At 41.1% G+C, this 24,918-nt stretch overlaps 8 protein-coding genes across 14 annotated transcripts; 3 read left to right on the top strand and 5 right to left on the bottom strand.

Annotated features, from left to right (window-relative positions):
- Nucleotides 1-2,327: 2,327 nt before the first annotated feature.
- LOC135439885 (protein pygopus) lies at nucleotides 2,328-6,271 on the bottom strand. 2 transcript variants are annotated; one of them, XM_064698743.1, is made up of 6 exons: nucleotides 5,685-6,265; nucleotides 5,211-5,624; nucleotides 4,976-5,138; nucleotides 4,187-4,405; nucleotides 3,950-4,110; nucleotides 2,328-3,870 (listed from the first exon to the last, which is right to left on the bottom strand). In XM_064698743.1, the coding sequence occupies exons 1-6, from the start codon at nucleotides 6,007-6,009 to the stop codon at nucleotides 3,821-3,823; spliced, it is 1,332 nt and encodes a 443-aa protein (XP_064554813.1). In that variant the 5' UTR covers nucleotides 6,010-6,265; the 3' UTR covers nucleotides 2,328-3,820. The 2 variants fall into 2 exon arrangements, with proteins under 2 accessions (XP_064554813.1, XP_064554812.1); XM_064698742.1 differs by having other exon boundaries at nucleotides 4,976-5,624; nucleotides 5,685-6,271.
- Nucleotides 6,272-6,349: 78 nt separating this feature from the next.
- On the top strand, nucleotides 6,350-8,349 carry Golgin84 (Golgin-84). 2 transcript variants are annotated; one of them, XM_064698740.1, is made up of 2 exons: nucleotides 6,350-7,855; nucleotides 7,923-8,349. In XM_064698740.1, exons 1-2 carry the CDS (start codon nucleotides 6,496-6,498, stop codon nucleotides 8,135-8,137), a joined length of 1,575 nt encoding a protein of 524 aa, XP_064554810.1. In that variant the 5' UTR covers nucleotides 6,350-6,495; the 3' UTR covers nucleotides 8,138-8,349. The 2 variants fall into 2 exon arrangements, with proteins under 2 accessions (XP_064554810.1, XP_064554809.1); XM_064698739.1 differs by having other exon boundaries at nucleotides 7,911-8,349.
- Nucleotides 8,173-17,041, bottom strand: LOC135439883 (C2 domain-containing protein 5). 4 transcript variants are annotated; one of them, XM_064698736.1, is made up of 11 exons: nucleotides 16,741-17,036; nucleotides 16,383-16,684; nucleotides 15,983-16,328; nucleotides 14,520-15,115; nucleotides 13,356-14,456; nucleotides 11,483-11,813; nucleotides 10,307-11,410; nucleotides 9,647-9,734; nucleotides 9,206-9,589; nucleotides 8,871-9,143; nucleotides 8,173-8,808 (listed from the first exon to the last, which is right to left on the bottom strand). In XM_064698736.1, exons 1-11 carry the CDS (start codon nucleotides 16,902-16,904, stop codon nucleotides 8,746-8,748), a joined length of 4,752 nt encoding a protein of 1,583 aa, XP_064554806.1. In that variant the 5' UTR covers nucleotides 16,905-17,036; the 3' UTR covers nucleotides 8,173-8,745. The 4 variants fall into 4 exon arrangements, with proteins under 4 accessions (XP_064554806.1, XP_064554805.1, XP_064554807.1 ...); XM_064698735.1 differs by having other exon boundaries at nucleotides 13,356-15,115; XM_064698737.1 differs by lacking the exon at nucleotides 14,520-15,115 and having other exon boundaries at nucleotides 13,356-13,675; nucleotides 16,741-17,032.
- Nucleotides 17,042-17,471: 430 nt separating this feature from the next.
- On the bottom strand, nucleotides 17,472-19,759 carry LOC135439779 (tRNA modification GTPase GTPBP3, mitochondrial). Of its 2 annotated transcripts, none has more exons than XM_064698573.1 (3): nucleotides 19,629-19,759; nucleotides 18,606-19,548; nucleotides 17,472-18,549 (listed from the first exon to the last, which is right to left on the bottom strand). In XM_064698573.1, the coding sequence occupies exons 2-3, from the start codon at nucleotides 19,101-19,103 to the stop codon at nucleotides 17,563-17,565; spliced, it is 1,485 nt and encodes a 494-aa protein (XP_064554643.1). In that variant the 5' UTR covers nucleotides 19,104-19,548; nucleotides 19,629-19,759; the 3' UTR covers nucleotides 17,472-17,562. The 2 variants fall into 2 exon arrangements, with proteins under 2 accessions (XP_064554643.1, XP_064554642.1); XM_064698572.1 differs by having other exon boundaries at nucleotides 19,607-19,748.
- A 292-nt stretch (nucleotides 19,760-20,051) lies between these two features.
- Nucleotides 20,052-20,853, bottom strand: LOC135439781 (uncharacterized). The gene has a single exon (XM_064698574.1). The coding sequence runs from the start codon at nucleotides 20,721-20,723 to the stop codon at nucleotides 20,142-20,144; it is 582 nt and encodes a 193-aa protein (XP_064554644.1). The 5' UTR covers nucleotides 20,724-20,853; the 3' UTR covers nucleotides 20,052-20,141.
- A 548-nt stretch (nucleotides 20,854-21,401) lies between these two features.
- Nucleotides 21,402-22,850, top strand: LOC135439833 (uncharacterized). The gene is made up of 4 exons (XM_064698658.1): nucleotides 21,402-21,850; nucleotides 21,927-22,127; nucleotides 22,214-22,330; nucleotides 22,383-22,850. Exons 1-4 carry the CDS (start codon nucleotides 21,411-21,413, stop codon nucleotides 22,522-22,524), a joined length of 900 nt encoding a protein of 299 aa, XP_064554728.1. The 5' UTR covers nucleotides 21,402-21,410; the 3' UTR covers nucleotides 22,525-22,850.
- On the top strand, nucleotides 22,600-23,585 carry LOC135439835 (uncharacterized). The gene has a single exon (XM_064698660.1). It carries the CDS (start codon nucleotides 22,739-22,741, stop codon nucleotides 23,453-23,455), a length of 717 nt encoding a protein of 238 aa, XP_064554730.1. The 5' UTR covers nucleotides 22,600-22,738; the 3' UTR covers nucleotides 23,456-23,585.
- Nucleotides 22,854-24,656, bottom strand: LOC135439834 (uncharacterized). Its single transcript, XM_064698659.1, has 4 exons — nucleotides 24,359-24,656; nucleotides 24,053-24,291; nucleotides 23,870-23,983; nucleotides 22,854-23,765 (listed from the first exon to the last, which is right to left on the bottom strand). Exons 1-4 carry the CDS (start codon nucleotides 24,581-24,583, stop codon nucleotides 23,624-23,626), a joined length of 720 nt encoding a protein of 239 aa, XP_064554729.1. The 5' UTR covers nucleotides 24,584-24,656; the 3' UTR covers nucleotides 22,854-23,623.
- Between the last annotated feature and the right edge of the window lie 262 nt (nucleotides 24,657-24,918).

Here is a 24,918-nt window from a genome sequence, read left to right as displayed (position 1 = left end):
GGTAAAAGGGTTTAGTTACAAATAAGACTTCAAAATGCAGTCAGTATCAGTCAGTTATAAGCCCGGCTCGGGTAATAGGAGACTGCTTTACTATGAGACCAACTATTATCCTATTATCCTGTTCAAAAGGGATAGTGTTTTTTTTTGCATTAGTGCCTAGATCTTTAATATTTTCTTGATGTTTCAAAAATGTCTAAATCATAAATCGAATTAATTAATTAGACAGCTGTTATTCTTTAAGAAATTCTAAAATTCAGGCTGCTAAAATTTAAGATTTGTATTTAAGTAGTACCACTCTTTTCAAAAGTAAAACTTTTCATTCACTATTATTTCAAAGTCTACTTATAAATGTGTAGATTATATTTTCACGTAAAGCTTGTGATTGTATTTTAGAGTTTCTCTTCATTTTTTCATTTTGATAAGTCGTAACTTCGATTATCATTTACTTGACAATTACAATCAATCTCACTACCCAAATTATTTTTTATTTTCTAAAATTTCCGAATAAAAGTCTGTACATAGTTCTACATAAACTATATTTTTTTTATTGTAGTTTCACGTCATTTTTTTGGGCTTATTTATACATAAAATGTTATTAATTACAAAAAAAAAATGAAGGTAACTCGACATTAATGTCCCCAAACATTAAAAAATCACTTAAAAAAATTGCTAGTAATTAATAACTTCCACTTAATAACTTCCTTATTAAAGTTCGTCCCTGTCGATCACTGTTGTTCCTAATAACACATAAAATATCAACATTATTAAACATTAAATTCATATTTGTGTTGTCTTTGGTTTAACATGTGTCGACGAAAGTTAACTGCATAATAAATAATGAATATTTTTAAAATTTCACAAGTCGATTTTGGTGGTTCCGTAGATCAACAATGTGCACAACAATTTAAAGCGTTGTTATTTGTAAGTAGTAAAATCGCTCCAATGGATTTTAAGCGATAGTTCAGTTTCAGCTTTTTTTGTTTGCTGTAATAAAAATGTATTAAAAATTCTGCATATAATAACATTGTTTATAAATTTTAGATCACTTGCGTTGTTTTCTTTTCAATACACGCTTTTATTAAGTAAATTATTTAATTAAACAAAAATTAAACAAACAATAGAGCAAAACGTAAATAAAGCATTCCACATTAAATGGTGAAATAAATATTCTTTGTAAAATTCTTTTTCGTTATTTTTTTTAAATTTTATAATTTAAAAAATCTTAACAAACGATTTAGTTAGCAGATTTTTTGGCTTGAATTATTTATTCTTAGGTATTTGTACTTTGGTTTTATTGTACTTTGATTCACTTGTTTTAACTGATCATTTTCAGTATATTTCTTGAATGCGTAATTGCTTAGATAGCATAAACAAGACCAACAAATTCAGTTGTAGAAGTAAGAATTATTTATATGTATATGGAAAAGCGAAATAAATGTTATAAGTACCTGGAGTATTATTCTTCTTTTTTTCTTGTTTGCTTAAAGCAAAATAAATGTTGTTTTACTTCATTTAGAATATTTAAAATTTTCTTTGCTTTTAATTTATGATACTTTATATATTTTCTCGTTTACTTTTAATATTAATTGTTACTGAGGATATTTTTATCTTATTTGTAGGCATTGGGAAAATAAAAAAAATATATATATATATATGTTTATATACAAAAGCCTTACTTTTATAGTTTCGAAATGGCTTTTTGCTTTTATCAGTCTTTTTTAATTTGATATATCACTGTTTTGAACTGTCTACTTTTCAGCCTTTAATTGAAAATGCCACATTTAAAATTTTTTCAATTTATAAATTATAAACAAATAAAATTTGTTTTTTTACAAAAACAAAAGTGTAAATAACATAAAAGTGCAATAATATAAACAAAGTTTATCAAATTATTTTGTTCCTTTTTTTTGTGTTTTTTATTTTATTTTTTTTTTGATGTTATCACCTTTTATACATTCCTTTCAGTAGATTTCCTTCACACTTCAATAACGTTACAAAACGCCTTTGACTTTGATAATTTAGTTTTCTCATTCCTGTAAAAAGAAAACTAAATGCTACATAAATTTGATAGAAATGCGACAAGAGGCCGCATTTAAAGTAGTAAAACTCAACAGTTTTTATAAATAGGTGTGTACTCTAGTATCTCTCAGAAAAGGACCGATGTAGAGTAATCTTAAAGAACCCCGGACAATGGATGGAGTTTGTTTTGTACTATATTAGAATACAATCTGAATTATTTATAGCTTTTTTTTTTTTTAATTTTAAGAATTCGAGTGTTGAGTTACCGTATAGTTTGAGATATTTAATAGTTATTATTGGTTTTTAGCTTTTCAGCGGCTTGCAACTTAACTTACCAAGTATGTGTGTATTTCTTTTTTAATATTGCTTTGTTTTTTTTTGGTTTCTTTGGTTTCTTTTTCTATTGAAAGTGCCTTTAAACATTTCAGTTAAGATTCTCTTGGTATTTGTATGTTCTTTAGACACTCGTCTTGCTTAAGTTTGCTTTTTCTTTAATCATCAGTTTAAATATTTTACGCGAAGATTTGTGTGTCTATTTTAAAATTGAATCGATAAACATTTAAGATCGTTTTGAATGCGACAGATTCTTGTTTCTCGTCGGATTCATTTGGGTTTGATTCTTTTTTTTTAAATGCTATCATTTTTTTTTGCATTTTGATATATTGCACATTATGGTTTGGGCTGTTACTTCAATATGATTGTGGCTTGAATTGTTAGAGTATGTAGTTTGCTGCTTCTTGATAAAAACATTTGTAATATCTTTTTGTAATTTGTGTTGTTGCACTTATTTTGATTGGCTTAATTAGTTGAATTTGTACTATAGACTTTTGGTTAAACAAAACATTTGAAATAATAATATTTAAGTTTAAATAAGTTTAATGCATTACACACATTTTTGAACATTATTTTATTGACTTTGATAAATTTTAAGATTTTTGCTTTGTTTTGCTAATAAATTGTTGTGTATTTCTTTGTTTTTTTTTTCCTTCTGTTTTGCTCAGCTTAATGAATAAGAGTTACATAATTACGATTTTGTAGCTTAAATTGTTGCTATTATTAGGAAAAGAAATTATAATTGCGTTCTTTTTCACGTCAGTAGATTTAAGAAACAAATAATATTTGGGAAATCTTAGTTAATTTTTCAGTTATTTAAGATATATATAAAAATTAGAAATAAACAAAAGTTCCATTTTGTAAAGAGATGTTTTGCCTAATAGCAGATTGCTTAAAAACTAAAATTTATACATTGCAACTGTTGTATACAATATGACATGATTCACAATATTGATTTACTTTTGGATCGCATTCATCAAATAGATAAATTGAAAAATAGTTTTAAAATATAAAGAAATATACATAATCCGATTTATTGGCGGGAGCACTTAAAGCAATGCAAGGCTCCATTTGTCCACTAACAAAACATTTAACAACAGGCGATACAATCTTCTTGCCAGTCACAATGATAGGGTATTGCAAAAACGAACAAACACAAAGGTTTCGGAAAATTGGATAGGGATAGGGAGATGAAAAGCAAGACGTAGCAACACGTTTCAACTTAAACGCTAGGAAAAGAGAACTTTATGCTTAAGACTAATTGTGTGTGTGTTTTCAATGTATGTGGGTATGTGTGTCTACGTGTACGTATTAATTTATATAGCAAGCAAATTTTTGCAATAAACATTCATATGGTTATGCTCGTTAGCCCTAATCCCTTGTTTTGGTATTTGGCATACGTGTTGGAGCACGCGCAGCGTTCTTCACTGATGGGTATCGCCATTCGAGGGATGCGGCAGACTGTAGTTTAGTAATAGGCAGCTGCATTTGAATAATTCTGCGAATATGCCTGCGAATCTATGGGGCGGTGGGAGGTCGCAAATTTGATGGTGATGCATATGCGTAATTTAAAATTATATTTCCAACATTCACTTACCATAGCCGGCATAGGCGCGTTCATCGTAACTAGCGCTCTGCTGACTGTAATCCGCCTGGCCAGCTGAATTGTAATCAACGGCAGCCGAACCATACTGCTGGCTATAGTCTTGGCTATATGGCTGATAGCGCGTGTCCGGCTGGGTGGCATATCCCGTGGAGCTGTTAATAAACATGGTTAATTTTAACAACCCATTTTTCCAAGCTGTGGCTATAACTAAGTTAAACTGTAACTTACTTGTAACCCTGATATTGACTCTGATCGTACTCGGTGCCATGATGCGACGCATAGCTGCTGCTGGCCGGCGTGCTCGACTGGGTTGTGTGTGCTGCATAGCCGCTGCTCTGGCCATAGCCATTGTAGCCTTGCTGAGCAGTTGCCGAAGCGCTGTAGCCGCTCTGTGAATATGGATCGACCTGCTGTGTCTGGTCGTGCGTCTGATAGCCACCATGATGACTGCAGTGAACGTTGGCATTAATATTATATTCAATTTGAGTGTTTTTTTTTTAAACTTTACTTCATATTTGGGGTAGCGTGAGGACAATTCCTGTCAGATTTCAAATCTAATGTTACTTTCCGCTATACACTCTATACACAGTTATTATACCCATGTCCAGTATATTATAGTTTTGCAATGAAATAAGTAGCGCATAGAAGAGGCACCTCCGACCCACTGTTTAGTGCCAAGTCTGTGTTTCTGTTTCTATGCAAACTAGTCCCTCAGCTTTAAAACTATCGTCATGAAACTTAGGAAAGGTCCGTCTTTCTGTTGCAATGTCATATATCCGTCTTGAGAATGTTCGATCGGAAATTAAGTTCTTATATGGACAAATTTTTTGTTTATTAAGATGATCTTGATCTTGACAAAACCTAAAATTTATAAGTATTACTGTGCTTCCTACATATGATCAGGGAAACTAGCTATCAAAATAATGATTAAGAGGATGCAGGTAGACATTAAAGAAAGGCTAATTGTTAACCAACACATTAAAACTGTCACTCGTCCCGTAAAGTTATTGAACTTACCTTGGCGCTGGCGCGTGATGACTGGGCGGGGAGCCATATGTTGTTTGGGGCATATGCTGGGATGCCGAATGATACTTTGGTGTCATGGGCCGCTGGCCATAGGGTCCGCCCTCGTATCGTCCACGCTTAGGGCCTGGACCTCCGGGAGCGCCGCGTTTGAGAGCTGGTACCGGTGCAATTTGTGTATTGACATTATGTGCCTGTTGGTGATGTTGCATGGGTGGCCGACTCATACCTTGATTGTAGCCACCGCCGCGTCCGCGCATAGAGCCGCGACGAGGCATTCCTCCATGATCGCCTCCTGGTCCGCCCATGGAGCTAGTATGATGTGAGTGCGGATACATGCCATTGCCGCCGCTGCCGTTCATGTGTGGATTGTAACCGCCGCCTCGTCCGCGACCGCTAAATGGACCGCCGCGGCCTCGACCCCGACTTATATATGGAGGCGGTCCTCCACCGTTGCTACTACTGCTGCCAGGCGCACCGCTTGCCACGTGTGAGTTAACCGCTGTTGTGCCTGTGCCGGCTGCTGCTGCATCCGTACCATCTTCACCTGCTGTTTCGCCTGTCTGCTGCTCACCAGCTGCTGCAGCTGTGGGCACCGGCGATACAGTCTTGTTGTTATCGGCGCCCGTGTGCTGTTTCGGCGCTGCATGGGTTTTGATATGTAGCTATTCTAAGCAAATGTTGTTAGATTTTGTGTACTTACGCTGTTGGTAAATTGGCGGGCGTCCACCTCTCATGCCCATTGGAGCACCGCGTGGTTGAAAGCCGCCGCCACCACGGCCTTGATAGCCCAGTCCACCTCGAGGACGCATGCCGCGTGGAGGTCCTTGCATCATACCCTGCATAGGCGGCCCACCGCCGCCCATGCCACCACCGCGCATTCCACCCATAAAGTGACCGCGACCCATGCCCCGTCCACGTCCCCGCTCGAAGCCACCACGCATGGGTGGGCCTCCGCCGCGGCCTCTGTACCCACCGCCACGTGGCCCACCTACCGGGGGGGCCGCTACTTGTGCAGCTCCTTCCATGCTCTAGCTGAGGTTATAACAACAACAATGGCAATGCTACTTTTAGTTATTTTACACAGCCCGCAATACTGAGAGACAAACACATACACACACACTACACTCGGACGCGCACACACGCTAGTCGTTTTCAGTTGTCACGAATTATTAAACCATACAAAGCATTAACAATAGTTTTGTATTATATGCCGCTCTTTTAACACTATTTTACTACTTTTCTTTGTGGGTAAACTATTTTTGCAGTTACCTAAACATAAAAACGCGTCCGAGTAAAGTGAAAAAATATGGCGGCGACTATTGATTTTTTCGTGTGTGCAGTGTTAGATTTTATCGATAGAATTATTAGACAAATTTTGTATCGATATTTTCGGTGCTGTTAAATGCAGTTGTAAGGACGTTAAGCAGAACTGGCGCTGACATAAACAAACAAGTTTTCCACGTATTCAGCATTTTCCAAGCTTAAATTGCGTGTTTTATTTGTTATTTGAAATGTCGTCGTGGATAACGGGGCTGGCGGATAAGGCAGAGAATATACTAAATAAAATTGACCAGAATGCTGCTACGGCCTTGCACATAGAAGCTGGTCCAGCGTTAGATGCTATGAAGAACAGCCTAACCAGTAGTACACAATCTTTAAAAACCACACTCTCTCCGGCCAAGCGTTCCACAAGCAACAGTAGCACACCCATGTCCTTGTCCATGGTTGGCAACAGCGCCTCTAGTGCCAAAAGCGAGGGCTCCCATGTGGTGACCACAGAGTTGCGACAAAAGTTGACCACCTCGGCCAGTTTCTCAGTCAATTCAGACAACGGGAACGGTATGGACACCCATGAATTGGCGGCATTTAAGATCGCTCTCAACGAGATTACTAGCGAGCGCGATGAGTTGCGTTTGCGACTTGATGAGCTAAACCACGACAGTGAGAACCTTGCCCTGAAGCAGCGGGTACAGGAGTTGGAAAGTCTAACTCAAACGTTATCTGAGGAACGCGATAGGGCTGTCCACGAGCTTAACGAGGCGCAAACCGCTCACATGGCCTACGTACACTCCATCTCTGAATTAGAAACGAATCTCGCCAAGCTTCAGCAAGAATACGTAAGCACAGCACACAAGCTACAAATGCAAACCAAGGAGACGGATCAACAGCGCCTAGAGCTGCACGAGTATCGCGTCAAAGCGCAGCGTGCACTGCAAGCGAAAGATGCGTTAATTGCCGAGCTAAAACAAAAACCGATTGCAGCAGGCGCAGAATGTGAACTGGCTGCCAAGGACAGTGAAACTCGTTTTCTTCAAATCGAATACGATGCTCTGAAGCAGGAGCTGCAGCTAGCCAGCGAAGAGCAGCAGAAACTACGCATTCAGCTGGATGACTACATTGCTCTGGAGCGCCAACATGAGTTGGAACTCGGCATCGCCCGTCAGCGTGAGCAGTCACTCACCAGAGATCTTCGTACAGCACGTGAGCACAACATGGCCATCGAATCGGAGCAGCGCATGCTTACACAGGAGTTAGCCTCGCTGCGTCAACAGATGAGCAATCAAATGGCCGCCGCTGCCACACGCCTGCAGGAGAAGGAAAAACAATTGCAACAGCAACGGCAGCTTGTAAGTGAGACCGGATTTACAAGTGCAAAGACTGACTACGAAAACCGCTTGCAAGCCCTAACTCAATCGCTGGTCGAGCGTCAGGGTCTGCTGGAACGGGTCACTGCGGAGCGTAATGCGTTGCGATTGCAGCACGAGAACATGCAGACACAGCTGCAGCAGAGCATGCACTCTCTGGAGATGGGTCATCAACGTGGCAGCTCCAGTTCGCGCAATACGCTGCTCTCCAACAGCACTGATGATGGTAAGTTTATGATTGGCTTCTGGCATGTGGCTATAAATTGGACAATTAAATTAAGCTTTATTTCCAGTCAAGGCACAGTTCCCGCTGCTCATGCATCCCAGCCCGTTTGACAATCGTGTTGCACGTCGTTTTAAGCGTGCCCTGCGCCAAGCAGACTCCGTAGGCATACGTGTGGGCGCCTTTCTACGCCGCTATCCAATGATGCGCATTTGCATAATTGTTTATGTAGCGTTGTTGCATCTCTGGGTTATGTTTGTGCTGCTTTCCACAAGTCCCAATTGAATGGTTAAACGAACACCCGTTACACATTTTTCGGATTCTAATTTCAAATATTGCATATTATTTAGTATTATTTATAAAGATATATGTTACATAAGTTAGTGGTTCAATAGTGTGTTGCCAAAATTGATAACACTTTTTGTGTATAATGTATTGCTTAGAGCTGTTTGCTCACAACAAAAATAAAAGAAAAAAATTATCTATCAAAATTTAAATTCAATAAACATCTCGGCTATGTACAAACTATGGTTACGAAAATTGCAAGTAGCTAAGCTTTAAACAGTAAGCAAACAAATAACAAGACAAGAAAAATTCATTCTACATGTCGAAAGTCAAGTCACAGTTCCGATATTGCATATTGATTTTAACTATATATATAGGCGTTACAGTAAGTACCGATTACCCTATATCTGTATTACATATTTAAGTCAACAAGCACTCGTATACGTTGGGCCTGTCAACAGGTCAGGCCATATCGCGCTGAACCAGAGAGTTGAAATGGAGTTAGCATCCATAGAGAGAAAGAGAGACAACAAAAGAGAGTTTTAGTAGTACAGACTTTTGGGGCGATTGGCGTAAAACAGGCGCTATATACCCCGCAAACGTGTATATCAGTCATCGGCATAGTAGCTGACATAGACAGCATCGCCACCGATGCTAATCAGGCACTGACCCTGTAACAAATTAGAAAAGATGCATAAGCACATATAAATAAATCGGTTTTTATATATATTACCTGATTCTTGTGCTGATTATCAAATAACATCAGTTCGGTCAAATAAAAGGAGACCATCGCATTACCTCCTAGTGAAGCAATATGGGCGCGCACCACGGCCAGCAGCTCAGTGATGAAGCCATGCACGAATCCGCTAATGCCACCATATTCGCGAATGGAGGTACTCTCCCTAATGAAGAAGAAGTTCAGGTTGCCCAAATACTTTTCAATCCGTCCACCTGGTATGAAGCTAAGTGGAGTCAAGTCCACTCCATGACGATCGCGTAGCGGGAACTGTTTAGAAACATCCAAAGAACTGAATTGAGAACAAGAAGAAGAAACAATATTCCACTTACATAGCGATTGCGCGGCGCTGGTGCCGTGTTGAGCGGCTTGGCTGGCGGCAAAGCTGTCGCTAAATTATTTAATCGCGATGGCGAAGTCTTTCGCACTTTGAAAGAACTCATGCCGAATGGAGGTATTGCTGAGCTGGTCGGTGTGGGAGTATCGACCATTTGATCTTCATCCAGCGGAAAAATGTAATCCTCTTCTTGCAGCATTCGCTTGCCATTTAGTTCAGGCTGCGATTGGGTTTCATGGACAGCGGCCACTGGCTGCGTTGCGGCATCATTGAAGCCATTCTGCAGCAGTGCCACCGGAGCTCCCCGGCGTCGATATTTCATTTTGTTGGCATCGCTCAGACCCATGGCCATGCCAGTGACAAGCAATTGGATTTGGTCCTATGTGAGCGTGAAGTATTAGTAAATATTTAACGAGTCCTTTTTTGAAATGCTTACCGTTTCAGGCAAATCCAATCTAAAACGCAGATCGCATATTGCACAGGGTATCATTGTGCGCAGCTTAAAATAGATGGTCTGTAGAAGTCTGTGGAAATATACGAAATATAAAAATTATTCAATTAATTGTCAAATTTGAATAGATTATTTGGAAATAGAATAAGCAGGTTATTTCCCTAAGAAGGGATTTTCATAAAAACTGTGAGCCCCCCTTAATTGAATTTAAACAAAGATCTTTGAAAATGAGTTTGAGTCCGATCGGATGGTAACCAAAAAAGTTTCAAACAAACGTTTTTCGCGATTTTCCACACTTGCGGGCGAAATTTCTCAAAACGCCGTCTTAGCATGGACCTGCACCACATAAGGTATCTACGGTGTTGGGTGTGTGTTGATCACCAATGAGTCAGTCAGTCGCGAGAAACAGTTTTATATATAGACACAACTGTAACTGAAAGGTAAGACCTTACGAGCCAACTTATTTTGTGTAACATAACATAACAGCCATACCTAACATTGATATTCTGTCATGTAAAATGTAATCGCATAAATGTAAAAACTTCAAGTTTAGTGTATGTATCCACAGGATTCTTACTTGTTAAAAGTATGATTAGATTATATAAAGATAATGATATTTTTGGTAAGGTTTGAATTAATACTCACCGTTGAAAGTGTTTTGGAAATCCATTTACGCTTTGGCCCACCTCGAGGCGAGCACGCCACACTTGCGTAAACATTTGAAGGTTTTTAACACCATCCAGCTCCAGCATACCTGGCACCTGTTGCGTGTTTACGACATGAAAGCCCTCAGGTGGATATGGTTCCATGAGCAGCGATATAATTTCTAAATCCTCAATATCATCAACTTCTAGTACACACATCTCTTTGTTTCCGCAGTTCAAATCGATTTCATTCATTTCCTCATCATCCGAATCATCAGTATCCGAATGCTTTTCTCCCGCGGCACCACTAGCGCTGACTATGTCAGGATCCATGCTTTTTAACTGATAAATCTCTTGGTTGCGCTCAAATGTCTCGTGCAGCTTTTTCTGTAGTTCGTTGAGTTTTTGCTTGTCCGTCCAAGAGTTACCTGCAACAATTTTAGGCACCAGCGGCACGGGGAGCGCAGTCAGAAAGAGAGCTGTACCCGTGGCAATTAGCGCTATCATTCGCTCGCCGATGGCCACCTGGGTGCGCAGTCCAAAAATGGCATTCATGCCCTTGGCCTTCAGCTTATTAATTAGCACACGGTGTAGCTCGTATTCCAGAAAGGGCAATCCATCGGAAATATCTTTGGCATTCAGTTCGGCACGCAAATCCCGCTTAGCGCGGACGACTTGGGCCTGCATGAAGCAGCCGCGTCCAGTTACCTGTATGAACTCTGGAACCTCCAGCGTGGCCAGCAGGACATCTGGCACCCGGCCCTTGCGGCAAATGGCGCACTTCTTCATCTTCACCGAGCTCAGGTTGTATGGCACATGGCAGATGGCACAAGTTTTGCGTGGTGCACTGGGAGCTGGCAAGCCGTAGCGCTTGCTTGCCGAACCCGACCCATTAGCTGTAGCCAATGAGCTGCCGTCCTTGCTAGAGGCTGCTGCCTCACTAACACTGCCGTTTGCCTCGCGCTCCTCCAGCGAATTGGACATAGCAGCCATATTGTTGCTTGCCTTGGATATGGCAAAAATATCCGTTTGCGAAACGGACCGTTTAAAGACCATGTTGATGACTGCTGCGGTGCCTGTGGCAGACAAAACGCACACATCTTCACTGTGTAATTAATTATGGATTAGATTACTTGTTTAACTGAGTGTTGATAAAAATTTGATCCTTTAGGCTTACGATATTGTTGTCGACTCCATGTAACCTAGCACCACGTTACAGCCCAAAGAACGGGCATGAGAGCGAATTTCCATGCGCAGCTCAGTCCACCAGCTGTCACGTACCTCAGGCTCATCGGGATTGGGCACACGTTCTAAGAGTTTCACCGACCTGGCCGCTACAGTTGCGCCCAGGTGCAGTATGAAGCCAGTTGGATATTTGGTCATAGTTAGGAATGGGTATTCCAGCATATCTAGACTATCCGTTGCCTTGCTGCCCACTGTGGGTGTGGTTAGGCGCATCATGGCCGTGGCCGCAACCAAACGCTCGCTTGCCACGCAAATGGAGTTGCCTGCCAATGGAATTTACTAATCGTTTAAATCTGTCTCCAAATATAACATTTTTAAACGATGGGTCCACATATTTACAACGTTTAGGCACACATTACATAAAATATGGTATTATAAAAATAATATATCGAAATAGTTAATGCTCAAGGAGATAGTTTTGTTTTGCTTACATCAAGATACATTTTTAATTCCTTGAGTTGTCATATCACCACTTTCAGTGCCAAAACTTCTTTTGAGCAAAATATAATTAAATGTAATTGTATAATCGGCTTCTATGGAAAAGGATTTATGATATGTCAGTCTGTATGTATAAGCAGTCCTTACCCTATATAGTTGATCGAAAGATCTCCTTTAATAATGTGATCAAAAATTACTTTTGTCTTCCAAAAACCAGAAATGCAAAGATAAATGTACAAGTTTTGACGATGCAGACTCCACTATTCCAAAGGCACATTTATATATTTGCCACAATTTTCTCGGAAATTATAACACGGTATATATAGATAAAACTACTTATAGTTTTTTGTTCCCAGTAGTCATTAAGAATAAAACAGGGTAGATCACAGTCGGGGGCTGCAGACTATTAAACGTTTGCTTCATGCAATTTGATTTATTTTATGATGATAAATGGGTTCGATGAACAGATAAGTTTAGAATTTGGCTCTTAAGCTTAAGATACAATTTTTATTTATTCTTTTTCGTTTTATTATAGACATATATGTGTAAATAGAAAGAGAGATGAATGATTTTATTTACTTATATATATATATATATATATATATATATATATATATATATTTATTTATATTTTGCCATCAGTTTAGTTGACTTACATATATATCAAGGCTGAAAACTCAAGAGAGGCTTTGAACATATTTTAACCATGAATTAATATGGTTCTGTTCGGGTCTAGGGCTGATCTTTAGTCAGCAAATGGAAGTTAAGGTTTGGTTCACAGTAATTTCTTTTAAACTGGTCTGATTCAAAAACGGTTTGCAGACTTGATTTATATTTTTAATTTATTAGAAGGAAAGAAAGAGAAAAAGAGTCTAGCTCAGGCGAGGTTTGAGAGAGAGGCAGAGCCTTTTACAACATACAAAGAGCGCACGGATTTTAGCTGCAATCACCCACTCACTAACACACACACATAAAGAGGGGAGAGGTTTGACACACAAATACATTGATAATGGACATCGAGAATGCGAAAGAGACAGGCAGAGAGAGAGAGAGAGAGTAAGACGACAACTACTTACGCTTGCGATGCAATATGTAGGCTATGCCTGGATGGCGTTTGATTCAGCAGCAGGCGCAAAGAGAGAACATTAGAAGAGTTTGTGAGTTACTCAAGAGATGCACGAGACACACAAACACACACACACGCACACACACACACACACACACACACACACACACACACACATTCACAAGGAATAGCAGCAGGGGAAGAACGCTTAGCCTAAATATGTGCACAGGTATTTATAACCTTACTTAGCCTATTCTTAGATGCTATAACTAGTTCAAATAGGAAATGGACAACTACATACCCTTTGGCGTTACGCTCAGATCAGAGTCGGATGAGCGACGACAGATCTCACCCAGCTCTTTGGTCTGCACCATTGTGGTGGCTGTTGAGGTGGTGGATGTGGATGCGCTGTCTGCATTGCCACCGCCCGAATTTCCGCTCTTGGATGGACTAGGCGTTAGCTTCATGCGATTGCTGCTAACCGGCGATGCAAACCTTTTCCCACTCGCATTACTCTCGATTGTCGTAATGGTTGTGGGAATGAGCACGCCCTGTGCCGGCGTCTGTTGCTGCTGTTGGGGCTGCTGCTGCTGCTGAAGCTGCTGAAGATCGCTGCTGGACCTAGTTGAGCGTTGTTGTTGGTTTTGTATGGCAAATGGCGAAACAGAATAGCATGGAGCAAGCAATGATGATTTATTATTGTTGTTACTATGGTTAGTACTATTAGAAATATTTACAACATGATCTAGTCTAAAAACGGGAGGATCATAATATTCAAAGGCTCGCGTCTGTGTAGGCGATAGCTGTGAGCTATTGTCGGATTCAGTTGGAGTGGGTGTCGAGGGGCAAATACACAGCACGGGCGCAACAGGCAGCAACGTGTTCGGAGCTATTGATGATGGCGCTGCTGCTGGGGGTGATGCTGATGGTGCACGGGTATCAAAGTCTACTAATGGTGCAGCATCTAGACAACTAACGCTAACAAAATGGCTAAGCGTGGATTCATAGCTGGGCAAATGATTCAGCTGCAGCATGGATGAGAATGCACTCAGATTTGCACAGGGCCAATCCATGGCACTGCTCGTGGGCAGCTCCGGCTGTGAACTATAATATGACTTGCGCTCCAGTGACGGCTCCAGTGCAGCAGTGGCAAGCAGCAGGGCACGCTTGGGCAGTATTGACTGTCTGGGCATCAAGTGCATCAGTTTCTGCAGACGACGTGAAAAACCCTTCAGATCCTCAAAAAGTGTGTGTCGCTTGGGTTTCAAGTCTAATTGGCTGTTCTCACAGCTGCGCGTCTCGCCGGGCCTAATCCAGTTATCCTGCAAATTATCATCTTCGAACCGTTCGTCTTGCTCTTCTTCATCTTCGCTGGACGCTTCTGCGGCTGCACTGTCAATGCCTGTGGCAAGCGTTTCAGTTATTGACAACGACTCCGTTGAGTCCGTGGAGCACGTGGACTTACGCTGAAATAGATCCATCTCCAGATCCGGTGCCGAGCGAGTGTTCTCTTGATACTCGGGCAGCTGTGGAACCGCTAGTAGGCACATGGTTGGCCCTGCGCCTGTATTATCACTTATGGAACGGGTTATTGCCTGCGTTGACCGCTTGCCCATCGAGTTGCGTGATTTGCGATGACGCTTGCTACTTGGTGCGGCTCCACCAAATAAACTGCTTAGTGATTGAGTGGCATTCTCTGGTATCTTGGGCTCCATGCGACGCAAAAGCGTGGCGTATTTCTCGCTGAAAACATTCCGTGAGGACAATGTCAAACGGTGCATGCGATGTCGCAGCTTCTTCTCCCGCGTCGGCTCCCCACGTTCATCTTCCTGCCTCAACAAATTCTGCATGACATCCCCATCCTCCGTATCGCTGCTGCCGCTCTCCAAATAGAACAACGTTGCCGCCGCCGCTGCTGCTGCTGCCGCCGATCTGGCACTCACACTGGGCTGTTTATATATATTAAGACGATACTGTGGCGAACGGCCGGACAGCGGCAGGCTAGCGCTGCTGCCGCCGGTGCAGTTTAGAAAATCTAAATACTTTTGAGTTCTATGTGTGCTGTTCATGGTTCGGACATATAATTCGGTGGTCGGTTGGGTGGGTGGTGGCGTTTTTAAGTGTTATAAATACGACACAAAAACAACAACGATTGAAGGGGGTGCAATACAACAACATAGATACGACAAGGAGTACAAAACAGGTTTTATACAGAAATGAACGTTAAACGACGATTGAGTTTTTAAATCGTGAACGGCGGGTAAGGGGGAAAACATTCAAGAGAAGAAAATAGAACGCTTTAGAACATATTTTCAGCTTGAGCCACGTGGACCTACAAGCAGACCTACTAAGGGACACAAACTAAATATGCGTGGGGCTTATACGTTTTTATCATGGAATTGTCTTAAGCAAGTGTGATTAGAATTTCAGGTTCGAAATAAAATGTGAATATAATTTTTATATGTACAGTCTTGAAAAAGATTCTTTTCGTATTGGCCATCTTATTTAGAAAGAGAAAATCTCGGACCCCCCATATATTATGTATTATATTCATGACGATAAGTGGAATCGGTAGCAATCTAGCCTGTCAGCTTTAATGTTTTGTATAGGTCCATCTTTTTGACTGAAGTCAGAGTCAAACGAAACGCGTTTTGTACACTCCAACAATGATTTCCGTCGAGCGAGTCAAACATTAAGTTCTTTCTATACTACCGAAACGGCCCGAATAGATAACTATTCCCTATAGTGTTTTATACTGTTTACCTAAGTTATTTGTTGTTATTGGTTATTGGCTGCTTTTTCCGTGTGGTTTTCGAGATAAAAGCATGCACCTTTTACCACTATAGAAGGTGCGTTTCGATTCGTAAGACATTTCCATAATAAAGTTATACTGGAAGCATTTCATTTCATTTCCAAACAAATACTTACTCTTCGATTAGTGCTACATCCGCGCTGGTTGGCTGGCTGCTACTGGTGTCTTTTATCAGTGTTACAGCTGTGCCGACGCCACGTGCGACAACGCCCACATCGCCCTCCAGGTCAAAGCATTGCGTATAACCAATGACAGCATTGGCGCCCATATTAATGGCCTTCAACCCCATCTTTCGCTGCACCTGACCGGACAGCTTGAGAAAAACAACCTGACGTGCCTCGTTGGAAGCGCGCGGTGTACGTATCTTGTCAATCCATTGATATTCCGGATCATCATTGATGACCAGCTCCTCGACAAAGCCATGTATGACCTGCGCACGAAACCCAAAGGGAACACATTGTGCTGGGGGAAGGGAATAGTTATTAGGTTTTCTTAACATGTGAATTCTCTACACACAGTGGAAGAAGGGAATACCACACGAGCTCTGTCGGAACTTGTTGACATCGGAGAACAGATCTACTTTGACAATAACGTTTATTTCACCGCGTATGCCATGCATTGTGTCGAAGACGGGTATCCAGCCAGAGAGCACGGTGCCCTTACCATGGCCCGACTGACTAGAGCTCTCCAGGCACAGCGGATTAAGACTTATGTTAACCTTGCCAATCGCATCATTTGCCGAATAGGTGTCATAGTCCATAAGACGTATTTGCAGTGGCTCGTCCTGCAGCTCGGCGTCATCGACCTCAAAGCGAAACCTGCACAAACCAAAGATCAACTATAACTGAGAGACGAGCAAGTGGTGTCTACATACCAATCGGTGTTCCATGTCGGATTAAGACTTTTCCGAAATACCTCGGTTTTGTGCTCCTTATTAGCCAGCTTAATTTCCACAAATGCGTCGGTTGTCTCGCTGCTCTTGTCCATCACTGGCAGATTACGCGCAGCCTTTATTTTGACGCCCACCTTGCCTGGCATTTTATTGGCTGCTGACGAAACTCACAAAATTCGTAGACTGCCCCGCACAACCAGCACACAGTGTGTGCCCTTTTCGCCAAATATGTCAAATTGAACGTTGTATTCTATTAGTTTAAGTAATGTTTTTCATTTTTTCTAGTGATGTCAGTAATCGCGTAATCGATATTTTCTAACCAATCCTCATCGCTTGAAACTATTGATAACTTTTACGTTATTAACGGTATTCCCCTCTGTTTTTACGAAATATGTATTCCACATTTCACAGTTGAATTGATGTTTTTTGAATGGATATAATAGTAATAAGGAAATGTGGTTTAATGAAACCTATTAGATAGTTGTTGTTATTATGAAATTTGCCATATCCAATAAAATGTTATCTTATGTCCTGGTATTGATTATTATTATACATGTCTTTAAAAACTTTAATAGACTCAAAATGTACAAGTAAATATGTTTACAAAACTAATTTATAGAGCGAATAACTCTACAAAACATTATTGGTTGACATATTCAGATAAGTTTATTCCTACCAATTTGCTGAAATTGAAAATCTAACAGATATTAGGATGAATTAATCATATGATAAGGTGTAATTGTTTTTTGGCAGTCCATATGTTCTGTACATTGCAAGCTTAATACTTAAAAATTAGATTACGAACTATTTTCCAATGCAAAAATCTTTAAAGACCACATCGAGTATATCTTCGCAGCTGACATGTCCAGTGATGCGTTCTATGCAGCGCACAGATTTACGTAGCTGCTGTGCTGCTATGGCCATGTCTGGGTACACATCGGGTTTGTAATCTCGTAGAAATATTTTGATGTGATCAATGCACCGCTCCAATTGCTGTCTGTAACGCGTGTGCGTGATGCGTGGATGTTCCGCCTGCGGTACGCCACATAGCTGTTGTAGCAGCTGTTCTAAGGAGCCCAGAAACTCGGGCAAATTATCTTGCTTGTGGCAAGATAGTGCTAACACATTGTCCAGTTTGCCGAGACGCTGAATTTCCTCCGCTGACAGTGTGTCCGTTTTATTTGCCACTAACTGCAAGCGTTTTCCACTGCACAGCTCAGGCGGTATATCCAGCTCCTCCAAATAGTTATCGATGTGGCCAGTTAGTGCCTCATTGTTTTCCACCTTACGTAAAGCCCTAGCGTCCGTGAGCAACAAAATAAGATCGGACTGGGCTAAGCATTGTTTGGCACGTGCCATGCCTTCCACCTCGATAGTATCTGTGGTGTGCTTGCGAAGGCCTGCTGTGTCCGCAAAGACAACTGGATAGCCGCCAAAGTTATGCATTGTCTCAATAATGTCGCGTGTTGTGCCTGCCTGTTCGGTCACAATGGATACGGCACGCTGGCAAAGTAGATTTAAAAGGCTACTCTTGCCCACATTTGGAGCACCGATGATGACAGTGCGTACACCATCCCGTAGCAGTTCGCCCTGTCTTTGATCATTTAAATGTGCACTTATTTCCCGTTTCACGGCATTAAGTTCCCTGGTCAACTGTACTATAACGCCGCCCTCTATTTGCTCCTCTTCGGCAAAGTCAATATAGGCCTCCAGATGGGCGGCACAACGAATGAGCCGTTTGCGCCAGTTGTCATAGAGTCTACCCAAAGCGCCGGTGCTTTGCAGGAGAGCCTACAGGAGAGTTCACATTAATTTATATAATATATTTGAATATATATGTAATATACCTGTTTGCGCTGTGCCTCCGTTTCGGCGTGTATCAGATCGGCCAAGCCCTCTACTTCGGTTAGATCTAGTTTGCCGCCAAAAAACGCACGCTTTGTAAACTCACCAGGCTGAGCCGGTCTTAGGCCGGGCAATTGGCCAAGTGCATCCAGCATGGCCGCAATAACGGCCAACGAGCCGTGCACCTGAAATTCACAAGCGTCCTCGCCCGTGAACGACGCTGGTCCAGGAAACCAAAGGAGCAGACCACGGTCGATAATCTCTTTGCTGGTGGGATGATAAAACGATTTAAGATATGCCTGTCGCTGCTTTGGCTCGTATTCGCCATTATCAACAATGGCGCGCAGCGCCTGCTTTGTTTGTGGGCCGGAGACACGTATTACGGAGACGCCGCACTTGACGTGGCCCGAACTGAGGCTGTAAATGGTGCATCCACTTGAACTGGCAAACCGTCGAAATACGGCAGAAAATCCATTTGAAACGCTCCTCAACAGCGCCATGGCAGACAAACGGACGATCAAACGAACGATAACGTCAAAAACAAAGAAACAAAAAAACGACGACCAGATGATTTTTGCAAGCGATACTTTTGGCGATAACGAGTAAATGAGTACATATTCGCGACAGCTGTTGCAAGAGCTGCCACATAAATTGCAGAAAATTTGAATTTATTTCGATTTATGATTTTTGATTGTAATCTGGATTAGTTTTCATTTTCATTTCATTTGGTTGTTACATCATCTTCATCGGGTTTGATTTCACTCTTTTTCTTTGGCTTGTAAACCGCTGGCCTACGAGGACATAATTTGTTAGTTCTTGGCGATTTGTCTTTTGGATTTTTCGGTTTGCGTTTCAAACGACGCCAATAATCATAATCCCTTGGTCCTTTAATGGGTAACTTGGGTATCTTTAGCCCTTTTCTGAATAATCCATCTTTGCGAGTGCCTAAACAACGTACAGATTTAAAAATCAATTGTCTACCAATCTGTGCCAGTAGCATTACGATTTTAGCAAACGTAACAAACCAATAGGGAAATATTTGTCCGTGTAAAACAAACAATTTAGAAACAACTAAGCGATTCTGCTTAAATTTAAGCGAAATAAATAAATTTGACATATGACAAACATATTTGGACTTTTTTTTTTGATTTTTTCGATTACCAACACAGGTTCTGAATATAAATCAATTATTTGATGCATGTTTAGTTGAGTTCATACGAAACGCAGGGTATGGCAATATTTAATTTGCAGCGCAGCGGGCAATTTCAAAATTGAGCCATTGCAGCCGGAAAAATTAAGATGCTTCCGCCCCTACTTTAAGCCCACATAACCAACAAATAAGTTAATGCCCAGAGTCGAATTGATAGATCTATTATAAATATGTATGTACATTATATTTACAAATTTAAATACGCGTAATGTATAAATGAAAATTATAACAACATGACTTGAATGTCCTACCAATAAATTTAATGTTCATATTACAATTTAAAAAAACTTTTACATTAGCGTATCGGATTAGTCAGTTAATGGTGCGGTTAGTAATAGAATAATTTCCTTTTTGGATGTTTGCCATTCAAGGATCCTCCTCCAACATGCGGTTGGCTGAAATGCGTTGTTTTACCAAATCTATTACGGTTGATCATGGCGTTATTGTTGTCCCATTGTTTAATAAAATCTGAAGCCTCGTCGTCCCAAGGCTTGGCCGTTTCAGGGCGAGTTCCAGTCTTCCGGCGACAGATTGGAATGTGACCCTCCGATTTAAACATTCTTCGCTGTTTGGGCTTGGGCTCCTCTGGAAATTTTGTCCAAGTGCAATCATATGTACGCTCCCGAAGTTGAGAATGCTTGTAGTGGGAATGATCCAAGCGTTCGTTTTCTACCCAATCACTTTGTTGGTCCTTGTTCTGTTCCCACATCGAGAGACGCTTGCAGGCCTCATATTTCTCTGCCTTTTGACGTTCCCTAAATAATGCTTTCGCGTCCAGGACACGAGGGCTAATACGGTCCAGTGGTACACGCTTGGCAATGTGTCGGGTCTGGGCATGTGCAATTTTCGCGTTTAGCAGCTCCATGCACCGATTCACCATCATCTTGGTACTATTATTGAAGTTTACCATTCTGTAACCGAAAACTAATTAGGGCCACTTCTAACAATAAAATTTACGAAGTTTTTTTTTAAGTTTTGTAATATTTTGTGCCGTGCGGGAATGCCGAAAGTTGTACTTTTTAGAAAGGAGCAATAAATGTAACTGAGGCGAATAAGTGCTAGTTGATGATTACAACGACAGACCATATATCATGGATAACTTGATCTTATATTGTGTTTGTACTGCCTAGATTACTTGAATTAGTATGTTGTATTTGGTGAGGCATTGTTGTACCGGTCACCAGGTTGGACAATTAGCGCACCTATGACAGTCAGTACTAGAGATGGACCAGTGCCGTGTTATCTTTCACTGAGCGATGCCAAACCTGACATGTTTTGTTTTTCGAGCCCGAATTAGGTACAAAAACACTACTGTAATATGAAAATGTAATATTCAGTACAGTACCCACATTAAGGTGCAAGTTTTGTTTACCTTCTCATTTTTTAAAGTTCCACATAACATTTATACAGAAAGCATTAAATTAAAATATTAATGACAAAAGCGGATTAATATCATCAAACTGCCAAAAAAAATGTTTGAGCTACGTGTCGCAAGTTTTGGAAATAGTCGAAAATGGGCCCGTCTCTAGTCCGACAGTTATTTCTTCTGAAGTGCCGACAGACACTCAGTTTAGATTCGTATGTTGACTGCATCAGTATGGGGCGTTTAACACTTGCTCTACTCTCCATACTATTTGGCTATTTTGCTACGGCTTTCGCTGCAGGCAACAAGACAGAGTCGGTGGCGCCTGAGGAGCGCTTACTTTCGCGACGCGTTCGTGCTCTGGTTTTCCCCAATAAGGCCTCTGTGTTGATAACGGCAGCATTGACCAAAATTATTGTAGGCGGCCGACCAAGTGGACTGCAATATAGTTTAGAATTTGATATGTATGTGCCTCTACCGGATACTGTGGAAGGCTGGCGTCCAAAAATACTCCTAGATCATACAGCTAATAAAAAACAACCAGCCACAAAACCAAAACGTCGTTGGGATTGGAATTGGCAGGGATACGGACAGAATAGCACAATTTATAAATATCCTTATCGTAGACCTAATATGTACTATCGTGGACCCTACCAGGCAGAGACCTATACCAAGTAAAGTCCAACTAAAACTTAGCTAAAAAATTTCGCTTTAATATGTATGTTTGTTTTTTTTTTTAAATTTCCGCAGCTATGTTAAACCCAAAGCACACAAGGATTACTTTTATAAAAGCCCTTGGCAAATGAGCGAGCAGCCCTGGCAACGCAGTCATCAGCCCAATGCTGATGAAGAAGTCTATGAATCTTGGGGACATGTGCCCCGATGGAAGCTAAATCGTAGCTATAGAGAACGACGCGCTATCTTTGATCAATTTGAGGCAATGGGAAATTTGTAAGTGTGCTTAAGATAATACGAATTATTTTTTTTAAATTTATAAATTATATTACTACACAAATAATATGCATATTTTATAATAGCTTTCAGATGGACCTAAGATCCTGCATAAAACGAGCCATGTGTGAGTTAAAGGCCAGGTTTAATGAGCACCATGGCCAGGGCATGCTTATGGAGGATCTCCTGCGGATTATATTAACGTGAGGCTTACTACTAGGAGGTGAAATTTTTATGCTAAACGATCCATTTTAGTGTGCCCGAAGAGATAACCGATGTTAAATACCAACATCGCGTGGATGTGCGTGACTGTACTCGTTTCTATGCTGTTTCCTGCCCGTATAGAGTGTTGGAATTTCTGTCATGGAATGTTAGGCATATTTCAAAGAAAAAGTAAGCATTGAGATTACAATCGAACTCAATTTGGTATGTATTCAAAACGATTGCTGAAATGCTCAGTCTACATTTAAAACAGCTGGAAGTCAGTTCACCTTTTCGTTTTATTTAGACGGTTGTGTTTATTTTTTGGAAATTTTTTTCTAAATTCAATACTCAGAATTTCGGACTGTTTAAATTCAAAATAAAAATTAAAACCAAAAAAATTTTGCAAAATGTTTGCCCTCAAATCTTTGGTGAGACGTGGGACGATGAGCAAGTTCCCCAGCTTGCGGGCTATGGTTTCACAGCGTATGAAATCGAAAAAATGTGAACCAAAGTTAGAAAGTATTTGTCCAAAGAAGTTTGATGGCTTCCCATGCGGAAAGCCAGATCTTATGTTGGTCCCACCGCCAAAGGTCAACGAAAGAAGGATATCTAAGCCGCCGTCCATATGGTTGAATCCCTTCTGTGACGAGGAAGCTGTGTACTGTCCATTCAATCCGCGGTTTGATGACATCTACTACGTTGAATCGGATAAGGCTAAGCGCAAGTACTGGCAAACCTGGGTCTCCTGCCCCCCGGTACAGCTCAAGAAAAAGAAGATTTGCTGCTTTGAAAAGGCTAAGGCTGCACCACTGAGGCGCCGCAAGAGCCGCAAGCCCAAAACAGCTTGCCCACAGCCCGAAAATTGCGATTTTAAGGAAAGCCTCGACTGCCCGCGCTTTAAGCGTCGCTGTCACCGAGCGGGTCGCATTCCCCCCGACTGTTTAAAGACGAAAAGGCCACTTATTTGCACAAAGCCTCTAACACCATATCCAGCTTTCTCCGAATGCGTGCGAATGAAGCCCAATGCTTTGCCGTTAAGCGAGTGCATCTGCTGGAAGAAACCCATGCTCTGTGAGGCCTGGGCTGAGTGGCGTCGTCGCAGCATGAGAAAAACGATGAGATAGGACTCGGTGCTGATCAGGACAAAGGCGTGCTTTCTTGGATTAATAAATAAAACCAGCTTCAAAACATGTCAAAAAAAAATGTGTAGCCATATTTTGGTAAACAGATAAAGACACGCCGTCACGTAAATAAGATCTAATTGATTTTTTTTTTTGTAAATGTGTTGGTTATCAGAAAGTCAGCTTCGTAATGTGCGTTAACCAGTTCCAAACTCTTTGATTGCAATCGCTGTAGGTTTTTAAGCAATCGGCTCCGCCACGACCCGCATCTCTAGCATTCAAATACTTTTCGGCGACATTATCAACGGTGGGTCTGTAAAGAAAGGTTGACAATATTATGTATATCACATGCGCATATTCTCTTGTTCTGAAAAATTATTTCTTCAAATAGAATGTGCAAACAGTTTAAAAACTCACATCAGCACTGCGTTGAGAATCTCGCTAAAAATATTGCTATCCTCGAAAGGCAATTGAGAGATTTCACATATGCTGCGTAGCAGACAGCTGGCACCGCGCTCACTACCATCCAACCTGCGGTGAGAAAAAATATTTTGATGAAACAAATCATATAATTCAAATAGGCGAGATCTGCAGACTTACTGTTCCATGCCCGCCTCGATGGTATCATAGAGCCAACTGCGCGTATCGTCCCGATGCAGTGTCGCCTGCATGCCCTTGCGCAACTGACGCGCTGTGGAAACAAATGCTGTTGTATTCCAAAAACTCCACCAATAGATTGGTATGGTTGTGGGTATGTATTGGTTTTGAAAGTTATAAAAGAACCAAAAGGATTGATCCTTATCAACTTGTTTGACGGGATGTGCTACGCCGCTGACGAACTATAAAAACCTTATTTTAGCAATGGTGCGAGACTTTTTATTCGCATGAATTGTGTAAATGACGTACCTTGACAACGCCCTGGCCATTGAAAATAGCCACACGTTTGGCTCGAATAAGTTTGGCTGGCGGATTGGCTCGACTCGAAATCGGCACGGCACTGACGTTACCCTGACTACCATCTGTAATAAAGCTAGGCTTGATGCTGTTCGTATGTGCAGCTACTATTGCCGTTCCGCAAATTACCGCCAGCAGCAGCACATTTAAAATTCTCTGGTCTTGGTTGGGACTCATCTTATTGCTATTAGAACGTTTGACATACTAATGTGGTCGTTGTACCATGTTAGCCATTGAATAGAACTTCAAAAGGCCACGCAACATTTATTTGTTTAAGAAATTGACAGTTGAGCTACACCAACAATAACAGAGCTGTGGTGTTTTGTAGACATATCAACCGTGGTATCAAAAATAATAGTCTAGAAGAATTAAATAAGAAAATCTTTTCTTTTGTTAGAATCTAATAGTGTCTATAATTTGCAATGCCTCCTTTAAAGTTAACAGCCTCTTTAACATGTTGTCAAACCAAAGTCTTAAAAGGCAGCTGACAAGAAAATACTAGTCAATTTATT

This window comes from Drosophila montana, unplaced genomic scaffold, assembly GCF_035044405.1.
Source record: "Drosophila montana isolate Dmon_TW-CO22-7 unplaced genomic scaffold, ASM3504440v1 contig_779_1, whole genome shotgun sequence".
Classification (NCBI taxonomy): Eukaryota; Metazoa; Arthropoda; class Insecta; order Diptera; family Drosophilidae; genus Drosophila; species Drosophila montana.
Note: the sequence above shows the minus strand (reverse complement) of the source record. Positions and strands in the feature narration are given on the sequence as shown.

Bases quoted from the DNA above. Each gene is read 5' to 3' on its own strand.
- LOC135439885 (XM_064698742.1), bottom strand. From the start codon at position 6,009: ATGGAAGGAGCTGCACAAGTAGCGGCCCCCCCGGTAGGTGGGCCACGT. The intron at 4,406-4,975 runs GTAAGTTCAATA...CGTTCACTGCAG, and splicing joins CATCACGCGCCAGCGCCAAG to TCATCATGGTGGCTATCAGA. The intron at 4,111-4,186 runs GTAAGTTACAGT...GTTTATTAACAG, and splicing joins AGTCAATATCAGGGTTACAA to CTCCACGGGATATGCCACCC.
- LOC135439833 (XM_064698658.1), top strand. From the start codon at position 21,411: ATGGGGCGTTTAACACTTGCTCTACTCTCCATACTATTTGGCTATTTT. The intron at 21,851-21,926 runs GTAAAGTCCAAC...AAATTTCCGCAG, and splicing joins CAGGCAGAGACCTATACCAA to CTATGTTAAACCCAAAGCAC. The intron at 22,128-22,213 runs GTAAGTGTGCTT...ATTTTATAATAG, and splicing joins TTTGAGGCAATGGGAAATTT to CTTTCAGATGGACCTAAGAT.
- Golgin84 (XM_064698739.1), top strand. From the start codon at position 6,496: ATGTCGTCGTGGATAACGGGGCTGGCGGATAAGGCAGAGAATATACTA. The intron at 7,856-7,910 runs GTAAGTTTATGA...AATTAAATTAAG, and splicing joins CTCCAACAGCACTGATGATG to CTTTATTTCCAGTCAAGGCA.
- LOC135439883 (XM_064698735.1), bottom strand. From the start codon at position 16,904: ATGCCAGGCAAGGTGGGCGTCAAAATAAAGGCTGCGCGTAATCTGCCA. The intron at 9,590-9,646 runs GTAAGCATTTCA...ACGCTCACATAG, and splicing joins GATTGGATTTGCCTGAAACG to GACCAAATCCAATTGCTTGT. The intron at 8,809-8,870 runs GTAATATATATA...AATTTGTTACAG, and splicing joins ATAATCAGCACAAGAATCAG to GGTCAGTGCCTGATTAGCAT.
- LOC135439835 (XM_064698660.1), top strand. From the start codon at position 22,739: ATGTTTGCCCTCAAATCTTTGGTGAGACGTGGGACGATGAGCAAGTTC.
- LOC135439781 (XM_064698574.1), bottom strand. From the start codon at position 20,723: ATGGTAAACTTCAATAATAGTACCAAGATGATGGTGAATCGGTGCATG.
- LOC135439779 (XM_064698573.1), bottom strand. From the start codon at position 19,103: ATGGCGCTGTTGAGGAGCGTTTCAAATGGATTTTCTGCCGTATTTCGA. The intron at 18,550-18,605 runs GTATATTACATA...ACTCTCCTGTAG, and splicing joins CGGAGGCACAGCGCAAACAG to GCTCTCCTGCAAAGCACCGG.
- LOC135439834 (XM_064698659.1), bottom strand. From the start codon at position 24,583: ATGAGTCCCAACCAAGACCAGAGAATTTTAAATGTGCTGCTGCTGGCG. The intron at 24,292-24,358 runs GTACGTCATTTA...AGGTTTTTATAG, and splicing joins ATGGCCAGGGCGTTGTCAAG to TTCGTCAGCGGCGTAGCACA. The intron at 23,766-23,869 runs GTGAGTTTTTAA...CTTTCTTTACAG, and splicing joins ATTCTCAACGCAGTGCTGAT to ACCCACCGTTGATAATGTCG.